Consider the following 21,203-nt stretch of genomic DNA (forward strand, 5'->3'; position numbering starts at 1 on the left):
CAGAACCCACATGGTGAGAGTTGCAGGAGCTAGGTCCGACTCTAAACTGGTTACATGTGGCGTTCCCCAGGGCTCAGTCCTAGGACCCCTCCTGTTCAGCATATACTTTTCAGAGGTGCAGGCAAGCACAGGAGGACTATGGCTGACCAAGTTCGCAGACAACTGCAAACTATGGGGTATCATTGACTCTCCGGCTGACATAGACATCCTCCAAAAGTGTCTCACTGGGATGGATACCTGGTGTCAAAATCATAGCCTCAAGCTAAATACCAAAAAGTGCATAGTCATCCCCTTTGGAAAAAACAAAGTACCCACAAACTACCACATAGGTGGTAGTCCCCTAAATACAGAAAATGTAATAAGGGATCTGGGGACCCAAGTAGATAGTAATCTCTCCTTTGATAATCACATTGCCAAAGTGGTTAGAAAATCCTTCTATGTGGCTCACCTAATCACAAAAGGGTTCACATCCAGATCAAAAGAGGTCATTGTGCCCCTCTACTCATCACTCATCAGACCCATCATAGAGTACAATGCCCCATTTGGGATGTACCTTACAAGACACCTGCAACAGCTGGAAAGACCACAGAAGTACCTCACCAAGAGGATCACTGGCCTCAACCAGATGCCCTATGCAGCTCGACTGAAGAAACTCCAGCTGTACTCATTTGCATAATGCCTACTCAGAGGTGATCTCTTCCTGACAAATAAGGCCTTGTCCAACCCAGAACTGATGGACATGCTCCACCTAAAGAAAACCTTATCCCCTCAAGCCACATGCTCTAGGGATCTAAACCTCACCACAACAATAAATAAGACATGCTGGAGGGATAGATTCCTGTCCCAGAGACTTCCCATGCTTTGGAACAAGATTCCAATCTACATTAGGCAGAGCTCCTCATTAACACTCTTCAAGAGAAACCTTGACGAGTGGATGGGAAACAGAAAGTTTACCACAGGGATCACTTCAGTGGCTCTGCTGGAAAGAGGCACAGGGAACTAATCTAAGGGGGCAGTGAAAGCCAACACATTCTGGCTAGGCTTATAAATGCCTTCGGTCAGATAGCCTAGTACCTACCTATGAACCTATGAATTCAGAACTACACAACAATAAGCATCACTTCAATAAAAGGTAATTCTTTTGAAAGGTTTTAATTCAGTCCCTCAATCACTCAGATTATAATCATTTTTATCAAAGACACAAGTCAAAATGCTTTTACACCAATGAGGTCTATTCTTACAAACTTGGCAGGATTCTATGACTTAATAAGCAGAACTCTAGATACAGGGCCTATCAGCTGGAGTGATCTTTTTAGATCTTGTGAAAGCCTTTGACACACTGCCTCATCACTCTATACACAAGGCTTTAATTTCTTATGATTATGACCCACATTTGATTAGGTGGGTAGATAACTTGATTTACTGAGTGCAGCCATTCTGTCACTATACAGCTACTTACTCACATGTATGGGTTCTCCCCAAGAATTAGTTCTGGGTCCCTTTCTGTTTAACTTAGTTTTTGCTGTTATGCCAAACAGTAATTCATGTTGGATTAATAAATACATTGATTACAGTCAAATTGGATTTACTGTAATATCACAGGACAACACAGATGTAACTAATGACTGACTAAAAGATCTTACAACTTGGACAAAAACTGCAGGTTTAAATTTCAAGCAAATGTACTTGTGTTCTTTGGAAAATTCCAGCCAAGCTCTCAATTATTTCTAAATGTCTTAACACTCGAAGAAGCATATGGATACAAAGACCTTGTAATTGCAGTAACAGCTAAATTATCATTCAAATGCATGTAGCTGACATTAGAAATAATGTCCTAAAAATATGGGACTCATGCTAAAGTCTGTTTCACTAAGGGATAAACAGAATATGACTCAATTATACAGAACGTATTTAAGACCTTTATTTTAATATAATAATTAATGTTGTATTTACTTTAAAGGCCAGCGTCAAAACTGGAATCAGTTCAGTGGCAGTTTACAAAACTCATTCCAAAACTGAGGGAATTCAGTTATTTTTATTTAATAGGAAAGTCCGACTTGGAATGAAGCCAATTTTCAGCAGAGGCCCAGGGAGAAACGCTCCAGATGCATGCCTTTGTAACATAGGAGGAAACCAGAGCACACCCAGACAAACACAGGGAGTATATGCAGACTCCACATAGAAGGCACCCCAGCCAAGAATCAAACCAAAGGACCGCTTGCTGTGAGGCGACAACACTACAGCTGCACCACTGTGCTGTCTATTATCAAGTTCACTGCCTAAAATACATTAAATGTATTCACTATTCTTTGCAGCTATTACAATGGGATAGCTATTCTGACAGGCAGAGCTTTTAACATTGAATTACTACAGGCAATATTCAATCTTCTACTCAAATTGTGTAATGCATACATTTAAGAATACTCATTTTTGCATACATTGAAACTGTACTACTTAAATAAGCAAATATATTACTCAATCCATTCTGAGAATTTGAAACAAATTGCCTTTTGCTTTGTGGCACTCAGAAAACATATTACAGTGTAATAAAACTTAGATCTCTGGATGGGACATAGGTTTTTAATCCTAAATTAACAGAATCATTGTTCTTCAATGGACCTTGGGCCTAAACACTGGTATTTACAACTTATGAACTTACTAATACGATTAATGGCTTATCTGTCCATCTCACCCTCAGAAGAGTACAGCACTGGTCTTTTACCCTAGACATTCACTGTCTAGCAATATTGCCAAGGAAATATTTAAAGACCATCATTTTGGGTTTGGAATTATTTTTTCCTCTACTGATCTCTCCTATCCCTTGTGCAATTATATCACAGCAGGATGTAAACAGTTGGAGTTGTGACCCTACCTAATGAATCTATACATCTACTGAATATTTTTATGTACACAAGACATGTTCATCTAGACTCTCCAAGGCATCAGTGATGCTACAATCTCATCCTCTGCTGTCCTCTAAGAAAAGTAAGCTGGCCACTGTCTGTCTGCTTTTATCCATAGGTGTCACAGGTCCCAGACCCATTTCGGAACTGTAATTGGGCATAGTTCCTATGTTCAGATGTGCAATGAGCCAGCAACTGGCCTTGCATGTTTTTAGTTTTACATTCTGTGGGTATATTTCAAGTGTTTTCTTTTGTTAACATTTCATTTTTGGATATTCTGAACATGCAACATGTCAGACTTATTAGGGTCTATATTACATTATCGAAGTTTCAAAACTTCAAATATGATATGATATGGGAGGAATGAACAGGCTGATTGGGAGCCAGATTAATGGCTATAGAAAGGGAGTGAATTAATATCTTATGACAGTATAATAAGTGGGTCTATATCAGAAGATCGACGTTTCAAAACTCGAATCTGATATGGTCGACACCATATAATCGAAGTTTTGAAAAGTCAAAAATGTAATAAAACACAACAACCTACAAAAACAAACCATTTAAACACTCTAAGCAAGGGGGGCAAGCCCCCCTGCACCCCCCCCGCTAAATATACCAACTCTGAAATCGCACTACAGTGCAGAAAAGGGAAATCTTCCCTTTCCGTGCTGTACAGAGATCTCCATTAAAAGATTCAAAGTTTCAAAACTTCGATCATATGGTGTCGACCATATCAGATTCGAGTTTTGAAACGTCGATCTTCTGATATAGACCCACTTATTATACTGTCATAAGATATTAATTCACTCCCTTTCTATAGCCATTAATCTGGCTCCCAATCAGCCTGTTCATTCCTCCCCACTTTAGCACTAGGAGATACTAGGAAGGACTGAACAGAGATGAGTACTATGGCCATCATCTAGCACCAAGTTAGGGTAGTTTTTGATGTCTCTAACAATCATATTGATGCCAGCAAGTAATCATAGTGCAATGCCCGTCTATAGCAAGCTGCTGCAGGTGTTCACCGGTGCATGCTTGGCCCAGGTCACTTCTCTGAGTTTCTGTACATAAGCATGCCGTACTGAGCCTTGCACTTTATGATATTGCTGCAGTGGAGCTTCAATGTCTCCCTTCCTATCACTTCTCTGAGTTTCTGAACATGAGCATACAGTACTGAGCCTTGCACTTTATGATTTTGCAGCAGTGGAGCTTCAGTGTCTCCCTTCCTTTGAGCTTCTGTGCATGAGCATGCAGTACTGAGCCTTGCACTTTATGATATTGCAGCAGTGGAGCTTCAGTGTCTCCTTTCCTTTGAGTTTCTGTACATGGGCATGCAGAACTGAGCCTTGCACTTTATGATATTCCTGCATTGGAGCTTCTATGCCTCACTTCCTATCAAATCTCTGAGTTTTTGTACATGGGCATGCAGTGCTGAGCCTTGCACTTTATGATATTGCTGCAGTGGAACTTCATAGGTTCATAGGTTCATACTAGGCTATCTGCCCTAGGGCATTTATAAGCCTAGCCAGAGTGTGTTTGGCTTTCGCCACCCATTTTAAATTAATTTTGCTATGCCCTTTTTTGAGATTAGTATACTGTGCCTGTGTCTAACAGTGACACAGAAGTGATACCCAGGGTAAACCTACGATCCCCCATCCACTCATCAAGATTCCTCTTGAAGAGAGTCAATGAGGGACTCTGCCTAACCTGGACTGGGATTTTATTCCAGAGTGAAGGGAGCCTCTGGGTTATGAATCTGTCCCTCCAGCATGTCATATTTATTTCAGTGCTGAGGTTCAAGTCTCTCGAGCGCGTAGCTCAATGGGATTTGGATTTTCTGAGGTGCAGCATGTCCATTAATTCCGGGTTGGACATGGCTTTATACATCAGGCACAGATCGCCTCTGAGCAGGCGGTATGCCACTGAGTAGAGCTGGAGTTTCTTTAACTGGGCAGCATATGGCATCTGTTTGAGCCCTTTGATCCTCTTGGTGAGGTACTTTTGGTGTCTTTCCAGTTGCTGCAGGTGTCTGGTAAGGTACATCCCAAAAGGGGCATTGTACTCAATTATGGGCCTGATGAGGGATGAGTAAAGAGGTACGATGACCTCCCCTGATTTAGATGTGAATCCCTTCATGATTAGGTGGGCTATATAAAATGTTTTTCTAGTCACTTTGGCCACATGGTTGTCAAATGAGAGATTGCTATCAACTTGGGTCCCCAGGTCCCTAATTACTTCTTCCGTACTTAATGGATTACCACTTATGTGGTAATTTGTGGGCACTTTGTTTTTGCCAAAGGGGATGACTATACACTTTTTGGTGTTTAGCTTGAGGCCATGACTCTGGCACCAGTTGTCTGTTTCTATGAGGCCCTTTTGGAGGATGCTTGTGTCGACTGGAGAGTCGATTATGACGCCCAGTTTGCAGTCATCTGCGAACTTGGTCAACCGCAGTCCTTCCGTGTTGGCCTGTACCTCTGAGAAATATATACCAAACAAGAGAGGTCCCAGGACTGAGCCTTGTGGGATGCCACTTGTAACTGGTTTGGAGTCTGACATGGCTCCAGCAATTCTAACCATGTGGGTTCTGTCCTTGAGCCAGTTTGCAACCCATCTAGTGACATAGGGGTTTATATTTAAGCTGGTGAGCTTATCTATAATACCCGAGTGGGGTATTGTATCGAAGGCTTTTGCAAGGTCCAGGTAGGCTGTGTGGACCACCTTCCCCTCGTCAATGGCCTTGGTGACTGTTTCAAAGAAATCAACCAGGTTTAAGAGGCAGGATCTGCCCTTAACAAAGCCGAACTGGGTAGGATCCAGTGTCTGTAGGTCCCCAATATCTTTATTTATAAGGTCCATGATGATAATTTCCATAGCCTTGCAGACCAAGCTAGTCAGGCTTATGGGGCGATAATTTCCAGGATCCGGTGAGGCACCACCTTTGTGGAGAGGGACCACCATTGCTGCACGCCACTCTTTGGGTACATATCCTGTAGTAAGGCTGAGATTGAACAGTAGTTTTATGTTTGAGTTTAGCTCTTCTTGGAGTTCATGTAGGACGCAGCCCGGGACACCGTCTGGTCCCACTGATGCTGTGTTTTTTGCTTTGGAGAGGGCGGCTCTTACCTGAGCATCTGAGATGTCAGGGGGGCAGCACTCTGCTGGGATAGATATTTGCCCTTTTGGTGGGGGGGGGGGTTTGCTCTGAACCTGTCAGGATGTTGGCAATGTCTGTGGGTTCAGTGTATTTTTTGTCATTTTGGACTAATTCTGAGCATATCTGGGAATTCCCACCCAGGTTCCTAACATAACTAAAGAAAGCCTTGTGATTATCCTTAGTGTCCTGTGCAATTTTTCTCTCAAAGCTGGCCTTAGACGATTTTATGAGTGCCCGTAGTTTTTTGCTAATACTGATCAGAGATGCCTTCCCTTTTTGGGATTTTGCTCCATCATGTAGTAGCTTCCTCCTTCTGTTGTATAGTTTGTTTATGGCTGGGGTCCACCAGACAGGATGTCTGCCTTTGGAGGATTGGGTCTTGGTTTTATTTGGGATTGCATGATCCATGCATTCCTGAAGGTGTTCATAGAATGCGTTTATAAAGGATTCTGCGGTCTGGGCTGTATTTTCCACAGGCCCGGGGGCTTTGAAGGATTCCACCTCGGTTTTGAGGAGTGTGAAATTTGCTTTAGAGAAGTTTTTCACTGTGGTTTTCTGGGCAGGGGGTGGGGTCGGGATGTAAATATCCAGTGAGATTAGTTTATGGTCTGATCTTACCAGTGAGGGATACACTTCTGGTCTGGAGCATAGAGTCCCCATGTTGGTGATGATCAGGTCCAGTATGTTTTCCCTCTTGTGGGAGTGGTAAGAAGTTGTTCCATAGCATTTGAGTTTATAAATTCTAGGAACCTTTGGGCTAGGGTGTTGGAGCTAGAGTAATGCTCCCAGTCTATGTTTGGGTAGTTGAAGTCACCCAATATAATGGTGTTTGGAGAGACCTTCATATTTTCCAGTGTTCTCAGGAAGGCCGAGTGGAGTTCCTGGGTTTGGGAGGGTGGTCTGTAGCAGGCTATAAACTGGAAGGCAGTTTTACCCACTGTTAGTTGCACATGGATAGTCTCTGATGCTTCGTGTTGTGCCACCAACCTGGAGGTGTGGGTATCTTTGACGAATATTGATACTCCCCCTCCTTTTATGGTTCGGTCCAAGTTTTGGGGCCGAAAAGCATGGTATGAGGTATAACCTGGTAGTGCTGGGGTGCTCTCGGGAGCCTTGAACCAGTTTTCTGTTACTGCACAGATATCGATGTTCTTCATGCTAAAGAGAGTTTCGAGTGCATGCATCTTGAGGTTTAGACTTCTGGCATTGAGTAGCATTACTCTTAGTTTCTTATCCCTTGTGATACCTATGGAGGTGGGTTTGTCTTTTGAGCCTTGCCTAAAAAAGGCACTATGGGGGTAGCAAGAGCCTTTGCCAATATCCGAAAGCCCAGGGGTGATAGGTGCAAGCCATCCCTAGCGAAGCATCGTGGCTTCACTGCCTCCCTTCCTCCATTCAGGCTGGGAAAACTAGCCTCAGCCACTAATGACCCTTCATTCCTGGCAGACTCCTCCAGCACCCTGGCTGCTATCTGAGTCTAAGTCATATGGGACCAGGTTACAGCAAAAACATCTATACCATACATCTGGCTTTTAAAATGCCAGAGTTTTCTTCAGATAAAGCAGATAAAATATACTGATTTAGAACTTAATGTGCAGACTGATTGGGTTGTGAAGCTCTCCATTTGGGGTTAAACCTTTTTTTTTTTTTTTTGCTGGTAGATCCCCTTGAAAGTATCCATGGCTCTTTCATTTTTCACATGGTTTTAAAGGAAGCAACTTCTTTATTGCATATTATGCACTTGATCTGGCAGAGTACATGGTTAGTGGTACAGGCTGCACTTGATCTGGCAGAGTACATGGTTAGTGGTACAGGCTGCACTTGATCTGGCAGAGTACATGGTTAGTGGTACAGGCTGCACTTGATCTGGCAGAGTACATAGTTAGCGGTACAGGCTGCACTTGATCTGGCAGAGTACATGGTTAGCGGTACAGGCTGAAGCAAGTATATCACATTTTTTCACTGCTTCCTTATCCTAACACAAGTGGTGACAGAAGTGTACGAGCACCTTGGCTAACAATATAAAAGGCTAACAATATAAAATGCAGAAGTATGACATGCTAGATGAAAATGTCATGCAAGAATAAAGTGCTACAAACTGGAGACCTAGAAAGGTAATATTAAAAAGGGTTCCCTTCTTCAGGACAGCCATAGCCTCACTGAGGAGGTACTTGGTACAGAAAGTATAAAAAGGAACTATTCTTTAATAAATGGGAGCCTGAAACAGATACCACCTTTTGAAGAAAGGTAGGAGAAAACAAGTGGCATTCTGTGAAGAACAGCTTATTCTAACAGGGAAAATGTGGCTAACTGAGAGGGCTAAGCGCTCTTTATTTGCCATTAAATACTGTATCCCTGTACAACATTATAACTTAGCAAACAAGCATGCAGCCTTCCAACCTCACCATCCATTATTCTGACAGCTGTGATACTGTAGTTTTCCTGAACACCATGGCTTCCTTTAATTTCTGCACTCACTGCAGATTTCCTGCATATTGTAGCTTCCCTTAATTTCTACATCTACCACCAACATCATCATTAAACATCAAGCAGCCACCTTCCCAAAGAATTAAAAAAATCAGTGAGTGAGGTATAGACTGTGAACAGGAATTGAGTCACTATGCTTGAGTGTAGTAGGAGACATCCGGCCTACTGGAAAGGAACATGGTGCAGCATTCAAGTAACTAGCTGGATGGAGTTTTGTATAGTGCTCATGCATCTGAAGCAGTGTTGTAAGCTGCTTCTACACATTCAATTATTCTTTCCTTAATACTCCCTCAGTATGTCACCACTACAAAAGTACACACATTTTCTACCTTACTGCTTAATATGAATGCCAAGGACCCTTGTGTTTCTGCCTGATATCATACAGCCTTGAAAAACTCAGAGCCAGTTTGTAGTTCCTATGCTACATCTGTGTTGACTACCCACTATAGTCAGTACTGAATGTCATCTACATATGGCTAGTGAGGACCATGTTTATCATTTGTGGTTTACCTTGTTCCTGGAGAGGGCTGTGGAGCTCCATGAATCTGGTTTATAAATATTACAAACAGGAAGGAAATCAAATTTCTCTGCATCTTTTCAGTAATCCAACCTCAAGTCATATGAGATAACTTCAAAACCTACAAAACAAAATGTACACACATTATTTAGTTGCACATGGAGGCGATGTTCAGCGGCAGACAACATGACCAGTAAAAAGAGTTTACAAGTAAAACTGAACCGTAAGCTGAATTTAATGCATGCCAAACAGTCATCAGATAATAACATCAGGACTGAACAACATAAACAGAATAGACTTGGGACAAATTCTTGGATGAAAAGTCTGTAGCACAGCACAAGAAGAATTAATATACTGTCAGAAGCAAACATGAATGCCTTAGCTCCACAAAGGAGAGGTCCAGGTTCAATAAGTAGCTGTACCCAAACATGTAGTTTTACAGGGCGTCCTGACAGTGGTATGAGCTTATTACTCTCATCAAAACTTTTAATCAAATCTTTAAACTTTATAGTAAATACCAGAAATCTTTGGTGTGACAGAATTTACCTTCACCACCACAAAGCTAACCATGTCCTTCAGTTATCCATAAATAGATGGATTGGGTTGTGAAGATCACAATTTTCTGTCCCTGTTCACTTCCTCCTAGCCAAACCTCCTGTTCAACCACCCTACCCACCCTCTTTTAGAGTTATACTCACCATAACATACCCCTTCTATAAACCAAAATGTAGTAGTTCAACAATATTTTTATTTTTGCATTTCCATTCAAATGACATACAATTTTAACAAATTTATGGATATTAAAACACAAGCTACTAATTTCAAACATTGTACATTAAAATAATTCACATTTATTGTTATATGAATTTAAAATATACGCCGTCTTATAGTATAACTATTGTGTAATGAATAAAACTGATTTTCTCCCTTTACTTGTGACATTTACCTCACTAACTGTACCAATAGACTACATTGATAGAGGCACAGAAGGCAACAGTAATCAGTCACAAATCCCAATTAAAGCATTTGTGAACAGTGATATCTATCCCATGTGATAACATGCTGTCTTGTTTACTCACAGAAACCTGTACAAGAGTCATTTTATAAAAAAAAAAATGGAAATTATATAAAACCATTACTGAAACTCTTGCAATCAGGAGACAATTCCTGCTTATAACCTAAATAAAGATTCACTGACATGCATCAGTAAATCTCTCACAATAGTTTTAGTTAAGAGATAAAAACTACTGATCCACAAACATTACTAAAGATTTTGGACCTTTTTTGATAAAAGACCATGTTCTCAACAAGGAGATTGCATTCCTGTAGTTAAAAGATGCTAATCTAAATACTAAACAGCTACTTAAAAGTAATACTGCTAAAGACACAGATTCTAGTTATCTATTTTTTTTAGCTCTCGCCTGGTGGACACTAAACTTTCTGTGACAAAAACAAGCCAGTTATTCTTGTTGATTTGTATGTGGTCTGATCAAATCATTGTAAGGCACAACTAGATAAAAATCTTTTTCTGCATAACTTTTTCTGTCTTATATCCAAAGCTACTCAATATAGTCAAACTAACCAATACTCAGGTTAATGCACATTAGTAGATATTACCAGATATTTTAATTACTAATAGTTTGATGGAGCTGCTCCAAGTCTGGCGACCTTAGCCAGAGACCTGGAGTGAATCTGAACTAAATCCAAGGCATCCACTGTGTTCAACAAAAAAATATTTATATTTCAAGCTTGCGTTGCACTTTTTTGAACTGCATTTTGACTAATTGCTGCTTTGTTTTTTGCTGTTTTTACTGCTGTGACTATCTAGATTTAGATTTGCTGAATCTTGGCTGTTTGGTATTACATGAGCACTAAAACCAGCCATCCTACATTAAGAAGGCCCTCCTGCACCCATGTGGTAGAAGTGTGCAGCCCAGGACCCATCTGTGTTGGGGACTGTTGGAAAAAGGCTTAGTTTTGGGCTTTCCTATTTGTTAGTTTGTGTTAAAACTGTTTAACTTTGCTTGTATTTAAGCCCAGCATCTGCGTATAGCTGCACATCACACAACGGGGTTTAGTGCTGCTGTGTATAGACGCAAATGCTTAGAAACACAAATTTTCCCTTGAGATCTGCTAGAGAACCCTCCTTAGCTCTACTGCCTCTCTGTGCACAACACTGTTGTGCATAGCTACCCACAGAGCAACTCAACTGTGCATTATGAGGCATTGACCCAGTCTTCCACCCTTAGCCCTCCACAGCATAGCTGCCTTTGTTAGTCTCACAAGCAAACCCTGATCTATCTAGCCATCCCAACTAGATACTACAATATATACCTACCATAATGGATGGACAGTTTCCCAACATTTCCCCAGCCAACCTGATTGACATGGGCATCCTGAGGCAATAAAGCAATACAGCAATTGCTTCATGTATACTGACAATCACTTGCACCAAAAGTAAACAAATACAGTATGTGAGTGACGTAGCTATACCATGAAATATAATCAGTCATCTCACATAACAATAAACAAGACATACAACAGGTTTTGAGCACACACAACTCCCCTCTCACACAAGATAAGGTCAAGACACTAAACCCACATATGCAGAGGTACTCACTAAGAGCCTACCAAAATACCAGACACCTCCTAAGTGCAAACAAAATACACATATTTACATAAACAGAATCCACCACCACACATGACAACACAGTGTCTCAAAAATGACACCCCTAAGGCAAAATACCTCAAAAACCAAATGATCCGGTCATAGGCGACTCAATAGTGAGACACACAGATGTCCCCTCACCAGGTTGAACAAAGAGAAGGTCACGGTCAGCTGCTTGTCAAGTGCCAGGATCCGTCAAATCATGCACTCACTCAAGTCACTCAGCAACATTTACCATAATGACTCTGTCATAGTAAATGTTTGCGTGATTGGCTTAAAACATACCGCTCAGCACTATATGAAAACAGACATGACCGAACTATCAAGATTATGTGTCCCAGGCAGGTATGTCCCTAGCCCTAAGCAGCATTCTACCTTCACCTAGGATGATGCCACAATACCGTCAAAAAATGACTGATTCCAATAATTGGCTTAGCTTCTGGTGTCACTCCAGGGGGATCCAGTACATTTCTGCCTAGGAAGACATGTTTGACAGTCCACACTGCTTTGCCAGAGATGGCCTTCACCTGTCTCCTCAAGGCTTTTGAATACTTGGAAAAATGCTTGCTGCCCCCATAGTGCATTTTTTATACAATGTCCACATAACAAAACTTCTGACATAAAGAAATTCACTAACAACACATTCAAGGTCATGCTGCTTAATGCTAGGAGTTTAAACAGTAAACTGCATTCCCTGGAAGCACTCCTCACCTTGGAAGATGCTGATGTTTGTGCAGTCACAGAGTCTTGGTTCAAAGTCACTGAGAACACTCCAGTCGTACAAGGCTACAATGCCATTCACACATTAAGACCCCCAAATGAGCATGAATGAACCAAAGGCTGAGGTGTATCCATCTTCATTAAATCCAAATACATCTCAAGACTGGTGAAACAGGATGACTCTCTTAGGTTACTCCAGGTTCAATTAACTACAGGCAAAATGGGTCTACCTGAAAACATTAAAAGCCCACAATACTGAACACCAAATCTTTGAGATGAAAACATCGAAACCTCACTTTAGCTAACAAATGGATCAGCGAATCCATTCCCACAGTAAGTAACCTGTTGGTCAACAAGGTGGGCTTTGCCTTTTTCCCAACTGTAATGTGATCTCGGAATTGGTATATTTAGTTTATTTAGGGGGTGTGTGGGGGGTGCAGGGATGGTACAGTTTCATTTTTGTTAGTTGTGGTATGAGTTGAGGTTACTTACCCTGGGAATGGATTTGATGATCCAGTCATTCATTGAAGTGAGGTTTCGATGCTTTCATCTCAACAATTTGGTCATCAATATTGTGGGCATTCAATGTTTTGAAGTAGACCCAGTAAAATACCCTTCCACATCATTACAAGCTACAGGTCCCTCACCATGAATCAGGAGAAGCACACTGCCTACCCTGACTTGCTAGAGTCACTCAGTATACAGGCAAACATGTTGGTCATGGGAGATTTCAACTTTCCTTCCATCGATTGGGTGATTTACATGAGTACAAACACAATTGCTATGGGGTTCTTGGACTTTGTTAGTTCAAATGCCCTTGAACAGTTAGTCCACACCCCCATAAGAGGCTCAAATGTCCTGGACCTAGTGGTCACCAACATGGGGGGGTGCTGCACTACACCTGTGTGTTACCCTCCCTGGTAAGGTCAGACCATAAATCTGTCTTGCTTGAAGTAAAGATCAAACCTGACACCCCCACAGGAGTAAAAAGACTGAAACATTTCTCCATAGAAAACTATTTCCTACTAAGTGCCGGTATAAAAAGTTTCAAAGCCCCTGCCAATATAGCCAACAATGACTCCTATGCAGAGGAATACATTAATGCCCTATACAGCCACTTAAACAAATGCATTGACTTGGCTGTACCTAATAGGAATAAAATCAGATCTTCCTGAAAAAGCAAGCCACCTTGGTGGATTGTAATCATAAATAAGTTATACAACAAAATGGAGGGAACTTACTCAGCAGAGGAAATTTACCCTCCACAGCTGGAATAAGCACATCAGATATCTTGTAAAGTCCTCTAATGCTAGCTATGAGTCCCAATTAGCATCCCTAGCTAAATACAATCATAAGGCATTCTTTAGCTATGTCCCAAACCTAAAAGGGAATGCCCAGCTGTGTGCCTAACTTATAGTGGACAGTACCACTCACACTGAACCTGAGGAAATTGCCAACCTGCTAGCCAACAGATTTGGGAATAACTTCATCCGCCCTGTCCCCACCAGACATACCCCAAAGTATTCCTGATGCTAGTACTTTACCAAGTGTCTCTAAAGAAAAGGTTATAGAAGCACTCTCCAAGGCCAAAAACACAGCCTCTGTGGGAGCCAGATAACATCCCAGGCTGCTCACTAAACAATCTAAAACAAGACCTAGCTGAACTACTCAGCAATGTCTTTAACCATAGCCTGAAAACTGGCTTTGTCCCAGCAGAGTGGAGAACAGCAACAGTAATCCCCTTGCACAAAGGGGTTGCATCAGCTGACCCTGGGAACTATCAACCCATAAGCCTAACCAGTCTTATCTGCAAGTCTACGGAAAGAATCATCAAGGACCTTATCCACAAGGACGTAGGCAACCTTGACCTAGTTTGGTTTCCTCAGGGGTAGATCTTGCTTATTAAACCTAGTGGACTTCTTTGAGAATGTCATTAAAGCCCTGGATAAGAGCAAAACAGTACATACAACTTATCTTGATTTATACAAGGCCTTTGACACAATCCCTCATTCAGGTATTGTAGAGAAACTCTTCTATCTGTGGATTAACCCATACATTACTAGATGGGTGGCCAACTGGCTCATTGACAGAACACACACTATCAAAGTTGGGGAGGCCACCTCCATCAGTAGACTAGTTACCAGTGGGGTACCACAAGGATCTGTGTTAGGCTCTCTACTGTTTGGAAAGTATTTCTGTGAATTCCAGGTGAAGACAGATGGCCTGTGGCTTACCAAGTCTGCAGATAAATGTAAACTGGGTGCAATCATAGAGTTCTCCAACAATGTTAACATATTACAGAAAGGGCTGACTCAGACAAGTGATTGGTTCTAAACTCACAGTCTAAAACTTAACACAAAAAATGCTTCATTATCCCCTTTGGCAAAGAAGTAGCCCTTGCAAATTATGATATAGATAGCACCCCTCTAAGCTCAAACTCACTTGTGTGAGACTTCGGAACACAGGTTTATAGCAATCTAAACTTCGATCACCACGTGTCCGTAGTGATAAGAAAATCATTCTTCATTGCACATCTCATAAATAAGGGCATCGCATCCAAGACCAGGGAGGCTATAGTTCCACTGTACTCGACCTTTATCAGACCACTGAGTACAGTGCTCCCTTCTGTATGTACCTCACCAGACACCTGCAGCAACTGGAAAGACCACAGAGGTTATTAACCAAGGGAATCCAGGGCCTCCAAAACATGACATACATGGAAGGACTGAAAGCCCTATCACTGTACTCTGTAACCTCTTATGAACCTATGAACCTAGCAAACAAGGTAAAGTCAGTACAAGTTCTGACTAACTCTGTAAGTCACCATATTAATGGTTCCTCTGTATGGTCATTTAACTCCCATAAATTACCCTACAGAATTCAAATTAGAATATCCACATTCTGCATTCCTGAATCTATGGAATCAACCCTCCTTATGGTGCTAGAAGTCACTGACTGGGTCCCCGTACAATAAAAATGTCCAGAATTAACCCCTTCTTCTTTTTACAGCACCACACCAACAAATATACTAGGCAAACTATTCCCTTGGAGGCACAGAAGACATTGTAACAAAAAATGGCTAACCACATAACATGATCTTCAGTGGTGTTCTTTCATAGTTAAGTACAATAACAGCCATTTACTCATTTACACCCTATAGTTACACTAATATGGAATAAGGACGTCTATCCTGGTTGCTATTTACAGATGTAAAGGGAGTCTTTCGAACAGTAGACCATATTCTTCTTCACAAACTATTGTTATACAGTTTTTCATAAAGTGCAATTATGTGTTCCAAAAATTATCGCCATTATAGAACATTTCAAGTAATCTCTAATAACGGAAAGTCAGACAGCAGGTCACTTTCATATGGAGTTCTACAAAGTACTCTGATAGATTCATTAACATTCTCCATATTTGTCCAGCTTTCCCTGGGATCTGCCCATTCTTAATTGTATTCTGTAGGCAAATGGCATTCAGATAACTATAGCATGGTCTCATACAGATAAATCTCTAAATGGACCTCATTAATTGTCATTACTGACACTTTTATAATACAACTCCTATTATTAATGTTTACGGAAATATTTACATTTTGTATCTGTATGTCATACATGTTACAGAAATACTGAAATATTATATGCACTTTGCATTTCTATTGCCTCCATTTTATAGTACTATGTAAGTACCTACACTTTGATTGTATCTCTACCTCCTTCATGTTACTGTACCCTCCATTTTGTTTTCACTGTGATCATGTATTCATACTCATGTTATAGCACTGTAACCCAGACTGAGCCTGAAGTTGATCTGTGCCATACCTAGCCTGGAAATCAAACAAACAAACATGCATGCACACCTCCCAAGCTCTAAACACAAGAAATCTGGGCAAAGCCAAAAATAATGGGGAAACATAGGCCCAAAATTAGGGACACATTTTAAATATTGCTCTTATAAACTTAGTAAGTTAGTGGAATAAAATATTTTTCATTATAATGCATTTTCTGAAGGATATGGCGTCTGAAGTGCAAATGTATGTCATTATTTAGTGACTTCAGTTTTCAGTGATTTTCTAGAAAACCACACATTTTATGACATACAGACTGAAAATCTAAGACAAAAGTCAGGAAACTCTGCAAAAATTTGGATAGCTGAAAGGTATGCATGCATACATAAATAAATAAATAAACAAGCTAACTAAATTTAATAAGACAGTAAAATTCCTGCAAGACACCCTACAAAAGGATTTCAGCTTATTATGGAATTATCATTCTTTTAGTAAAAATAATTTAATTATTGATTGTCCAACGTCTTGTCATAATGCTGTTAGGAATACCATAGGTCCTTAGCTCTATATGGGATACACTAATCAAAGACTGATTTGGAAACTTCCTTTCTATAGTTAAAACATAAAAATACCTCAGCATCTGGATTAACCAGCACTTTTCATTTAGTCACTACAAAGAAGTATTACCAGACAAACTATTAAACCACTTCAATTATTTTATAAAATGTCACATCTATTTACAACAGATACAAAAAAGATCTACTGCAATTAATATACCATACCAAGACTAAATTGAGCTTTAATGGTCATCTCCATAAATTTATCTTCAACATTTCTTCACTTCTGGTGAGCAAAAAACATAAGTTTATGGTTTATCCACCCAATTAACAATAAAAAAGCATCATTGTTTATCTGTATAAAAAGCCAGTCCCACCTTTCTATTAAAATTTCTCTTCAGATTATTTAATAGTATTTTTCTTCCTCCTTTACAAAATAAACTTAAATTGAAAAACACTTCCTCTTTTTCGTGTAATTATGAAGGTGTTATATTACATACAAAGATTCACATTTAACTTGACAACAGGTGAACAGCCTTTTTCTATGAAATAGTGCATGTCAATTGAAACACACTGCTGAAGGATGTCAAGACATTAGAACCATCACTGAGTACTACTTCTGATGAAACAGTTCAAAGAACATTTGACAGAAACTTACATATGTAATTGCTGTAAAAACAGGTGTTATGTATACCTATGGCCTCTCAACATTACAAAAGTGTGTTGTTTCCACAGTAACCATTTAAGAGATGCTATCCTCACAGCATTATTAATGTTATATATGAACCTTGCCACTATTTTATTTGCTTGTGGTCACATAGGAGCTATCTTTCTAAGTCATATCTATAAATGCAACAAATTTGGATCTGGGAAACCAAGCTGAAATTTATTCGATAACATAAACTTGTTTTATTGTTTTATTGAATGAACATCACTTTGGTTTGCTACAGCTGACTTTGTCTGTTTATATTATGTTTTTGAGTGTATGTTTCAATGTTTATCCACTAGAGCTGCCTTTTTTGTTCAGCAATTCATATCTAGAAATCTACCGCTTCATTCTTCATTTGCATATGGCCACATAGGAGCTATCTTTCTTTGCCATGTCTATAAATCTTCAAAAACATGGTAACAACAATGGGAAGGCCATGGTAATATAAATAAGATGAACATTCATGGTGACATCAATGTATATTGTGTATATAGTTAGTACAAGATATAATGTAAGTTAGGTAGGCTAGAATGACTTGATGCAAGTGTTTTAATGTCAGATTTCAATATATTGTATATTATCTCTGTGTAGTTTTCTGTATTATAGCTCAATATGAACAACTTGATTGTTAGTTAATTTTGCATATTGTTAGTTTAACACTGATGGTTCATGTTACATATACTTTATTAGGATTACTGCAACTTGATATTCCTAGTACCTGTTCTTATATTTTTCTGTGATATTCTTTTCTTGTATTAAAATAAGAAGAAAAAATGCAATAAACATATATTTGAAAAAAAAATCTTCAAAAAATGGTAAAATAAGAACCTAAAGAAAGGATGCTCACAGATACTTTAAATAATGTGTGGAATGCCAAATGTAGTAATTATCTTGCCCAATACTCAAATATCAGACTTTGCAGTTGCAGCACTTAACAGGTTCCACTCTTGGAAATATGTCTTCTATCAATTAAAAATGGGTATTCTATTCCATTTAGGGGTCCCTAAAAAATAAAAACTATTTTCTGAACACTGCTTTTGGTTAAGTATGGCATATACAACAGAACACATTTCTGTGTTTTATTTGCCTGACAAAGTACATAGGCACACATTTTATTGCCACTTATTCTTTGCTTTGTTAATTACATACTCTAAAAATGTACCTCCTTTTTCAACATGGATAAAAGGGTATTCATATCTTGTCCTTGTCTCATGAAGTATATCAAATAAATGATGCCCAAGTCTCATAATATACATCAGCTTGGTATCTGCAAAAGAACTATGCTTACTTCTTTATCCTTATCCTCTTATTGCAGATTTTCATATCATCACAAGAAATCGCTATAAATATAATGCAAATCAAATTGTGATTGGGGGTCACCCAAAATACTGGTATCATGTTTTCATTCAAGCCAAGGAGTCAAAGTACATTGCCACAATTGACATTTTTAATTTTTCTGTAATTCTGTACTCACTCAGAACTTAACATCAAGTAAACCACTCTGCTCTACTAAATGCCTTTTCCTGTTGTTGATATATCTCTTTTGACCAAGTTAATCCCATACAGCTAGTGGTGAAATTTGGCCAGGGCATTAGAACTTTCCCTTAGGTGCTGTGGGATTTTTTCACCCACCTGACCTACCACAAACCCAAGTTTAGCATCTCACCCAAAAGACGACACACTCAGGAGTGCAACACTTCCCTAATGCTGCTCTGTAGTGTCAGCAACCTAATTACCTGAAGTGGGAGTATAACCCAGAGCTTTCTAATCTTGCAGCACCAAAAGTGAGTGTATTACCTGTTGAGCTACTGATACTAATCATTATCATTAATTTATCATTACTCTCATATTCCACTTTAATAAGAAACCCTGACTTCAATATATTAATAAATGTCAACCACTCCACAAACCCACATTAATCGTTGTCAGTCAAAAATGGCAAATATTTTGCTAATCTAGCACCTTCATAACTAGAATAACTTATAAACATGGTTAAGTATAGATAGCAACCTGAAAAAAGACAGCAGACTTGGATCTCGACCCTCCTTTAGCAAAACCACTAATACAGCATTCTTCCAGGAGTGAGGTTATCATTCGCTTTGTGAGTACTTTATTAAACATCTTCAATAACTATGGGAGCACCTTATCCTTATTTTGCCTTCCAAATTCTATTGGTAAGTTATCACTACCTGGTGGATTTACCTTGTACCTGTTCCTTCATTATTTCTCATATTTTCTCTTCTAGCGAAAGGGCCGTCATTCACTTGTTTATTCGTCCATGTTTTTTAGCACTCCTGTCATCTACAGGTATTCCTGAACGTCTTTCTTATATCTCCTCCATTAGTCTCTGCAGAATATAATTTCTCAGAATTATTCCTAAACACATCTGGTTTCACGAGTTCTCAGACGCATGAAACAATCTTGCAATAATTCTTTGTGACCTCTACTGTTGTAATCATACTACAACTGCTTTCTGATCGTTTGGGGAATTGCAAAACCACTTATCATATGTATCTCATCAGGGATTAAACCAATTCATATTTCTTGTGTAAAATATTCTCATTCTCTTTACTAATCTCCATTTTACCCTTGTCTATTAAATCTCCATCTAACCGGAGTACCAATATATCCAATTCTTCCCTTTTTTAGTTCAATATCAGTTTATCCACCCTACATTGATTAATAGTATATATCATATCTTCTTTTGCAACTTCCCTTTTAATTTTTCCCCATCTTTCTAGCACTGGCTGACTAGCTTTATTGTATTTATATATTATATAGACTAAAAGTTGCTTACACAAGTTTGAGAACTTTTTATTTTTCAGATAAGGAGGAAGATGGCAAAATGTGGAAAATGTAAATATTGTAGATAACTGCACAATGGTCCCTATGTAAGGACTGAGAGAACTGACAGTAGTATAAGTTGCTGAGGGGCTTATTACTATCATTTTTTTCCAGATAATGACCCCATAAACATGCCATTATTATTTGACAGAGTCTTTCCAAAAGAATATAACAATGGGCCTGCACTCTAAACCATGGTCTGAGAAAAGAGGCAGAATGAAAGGGAGAGAGAGAGGGTATAGAGAGAGAGAGGCAGAGACAGAGCAGAGGGTATATGTAGCAGTAGCACTAAATTAAAGTGATCTTGCTGAATTATCACATGGATGGACAGTAAGTACACAAGTGACTTCTTAAATGCAAGTCAAAGAAACTATTTTCTATGCCTAGCCAGTGATGAACGTACCTCTCAACTGTCCAGATATTCACAGAAATGTCCATTTTTTGTCTCATATTTCTGGCCTGTTCCCCATAAAATCAGTGGTTTTCTGACAAATCAATGAGTACTGAATTCATTAAATAATGACGGACATTTCAGTTTCGGAATTAACATCCTTTAGAAAATACCTGCTAACACATAACCTTTTACTCTAGCAACCTTCTAAGTTTATAAGATCAATATTTACAATTTGTCCCTATTTTTGGGCTTTTGTCCCCCATTATTTTTGGCTTTATCCAGATTTCTTGTGCTAAGAAATTGAGAGATATGGTGCTGAGAAACAAGCATTATTGACGTCACCTCTATGATTCACTATGTCTAATAGTTAACTTAGAGGACTGCATGAATGTCCAACCTTTTGGCTTAGGAGTCACTTACCATACAATTCAGGGACCACATACCATACTTGTTATGGTAT

General features: G+C 39.4%; 1 protein-coding gene across 3 annotated transcripts in view; it reads right to left on the reverse strand.

Annotated features, from left to right (window-relative positions):
• CGREF1 (cell growth regulator with EF-hand domain 1) overlaps nt 1-21,203 on the reverse strand; it is a 372,647-nt gene that overhangs the window by 284,680 nt on the left and 66,764 nt on the right. For all 3 annotated transcript variants that reach the window (XM_044062355.1, XM_044062354.1, XM_044062357.1), the window contains exon 2: nt 9,058-9,185. In XM_044062355.1, coding sequence (XP_043918290.1) covers nt 9,058-9,140 — 83 coding nt within the window. In that variant the 5' untranslated portion in view covers nt 9,141-9,185. The remainder of the gene's footprint in view (nt 1-9,057; nt 9,186-21,203) is intronic.

Source organism: Protopterus annectens, chromosome 2.part1 (genome assembly GCF_019279795.1).
Source record: "Protopterus annectens isolate FY-2018-M chromosome 2.part1, PAN1.0, whole genome shotgun sequence".
NCBI lineage: Eukaryota > Metazoa > Chordata > Ceratodontiformes > Protopteridae > Protopterus > Protopterus annectens.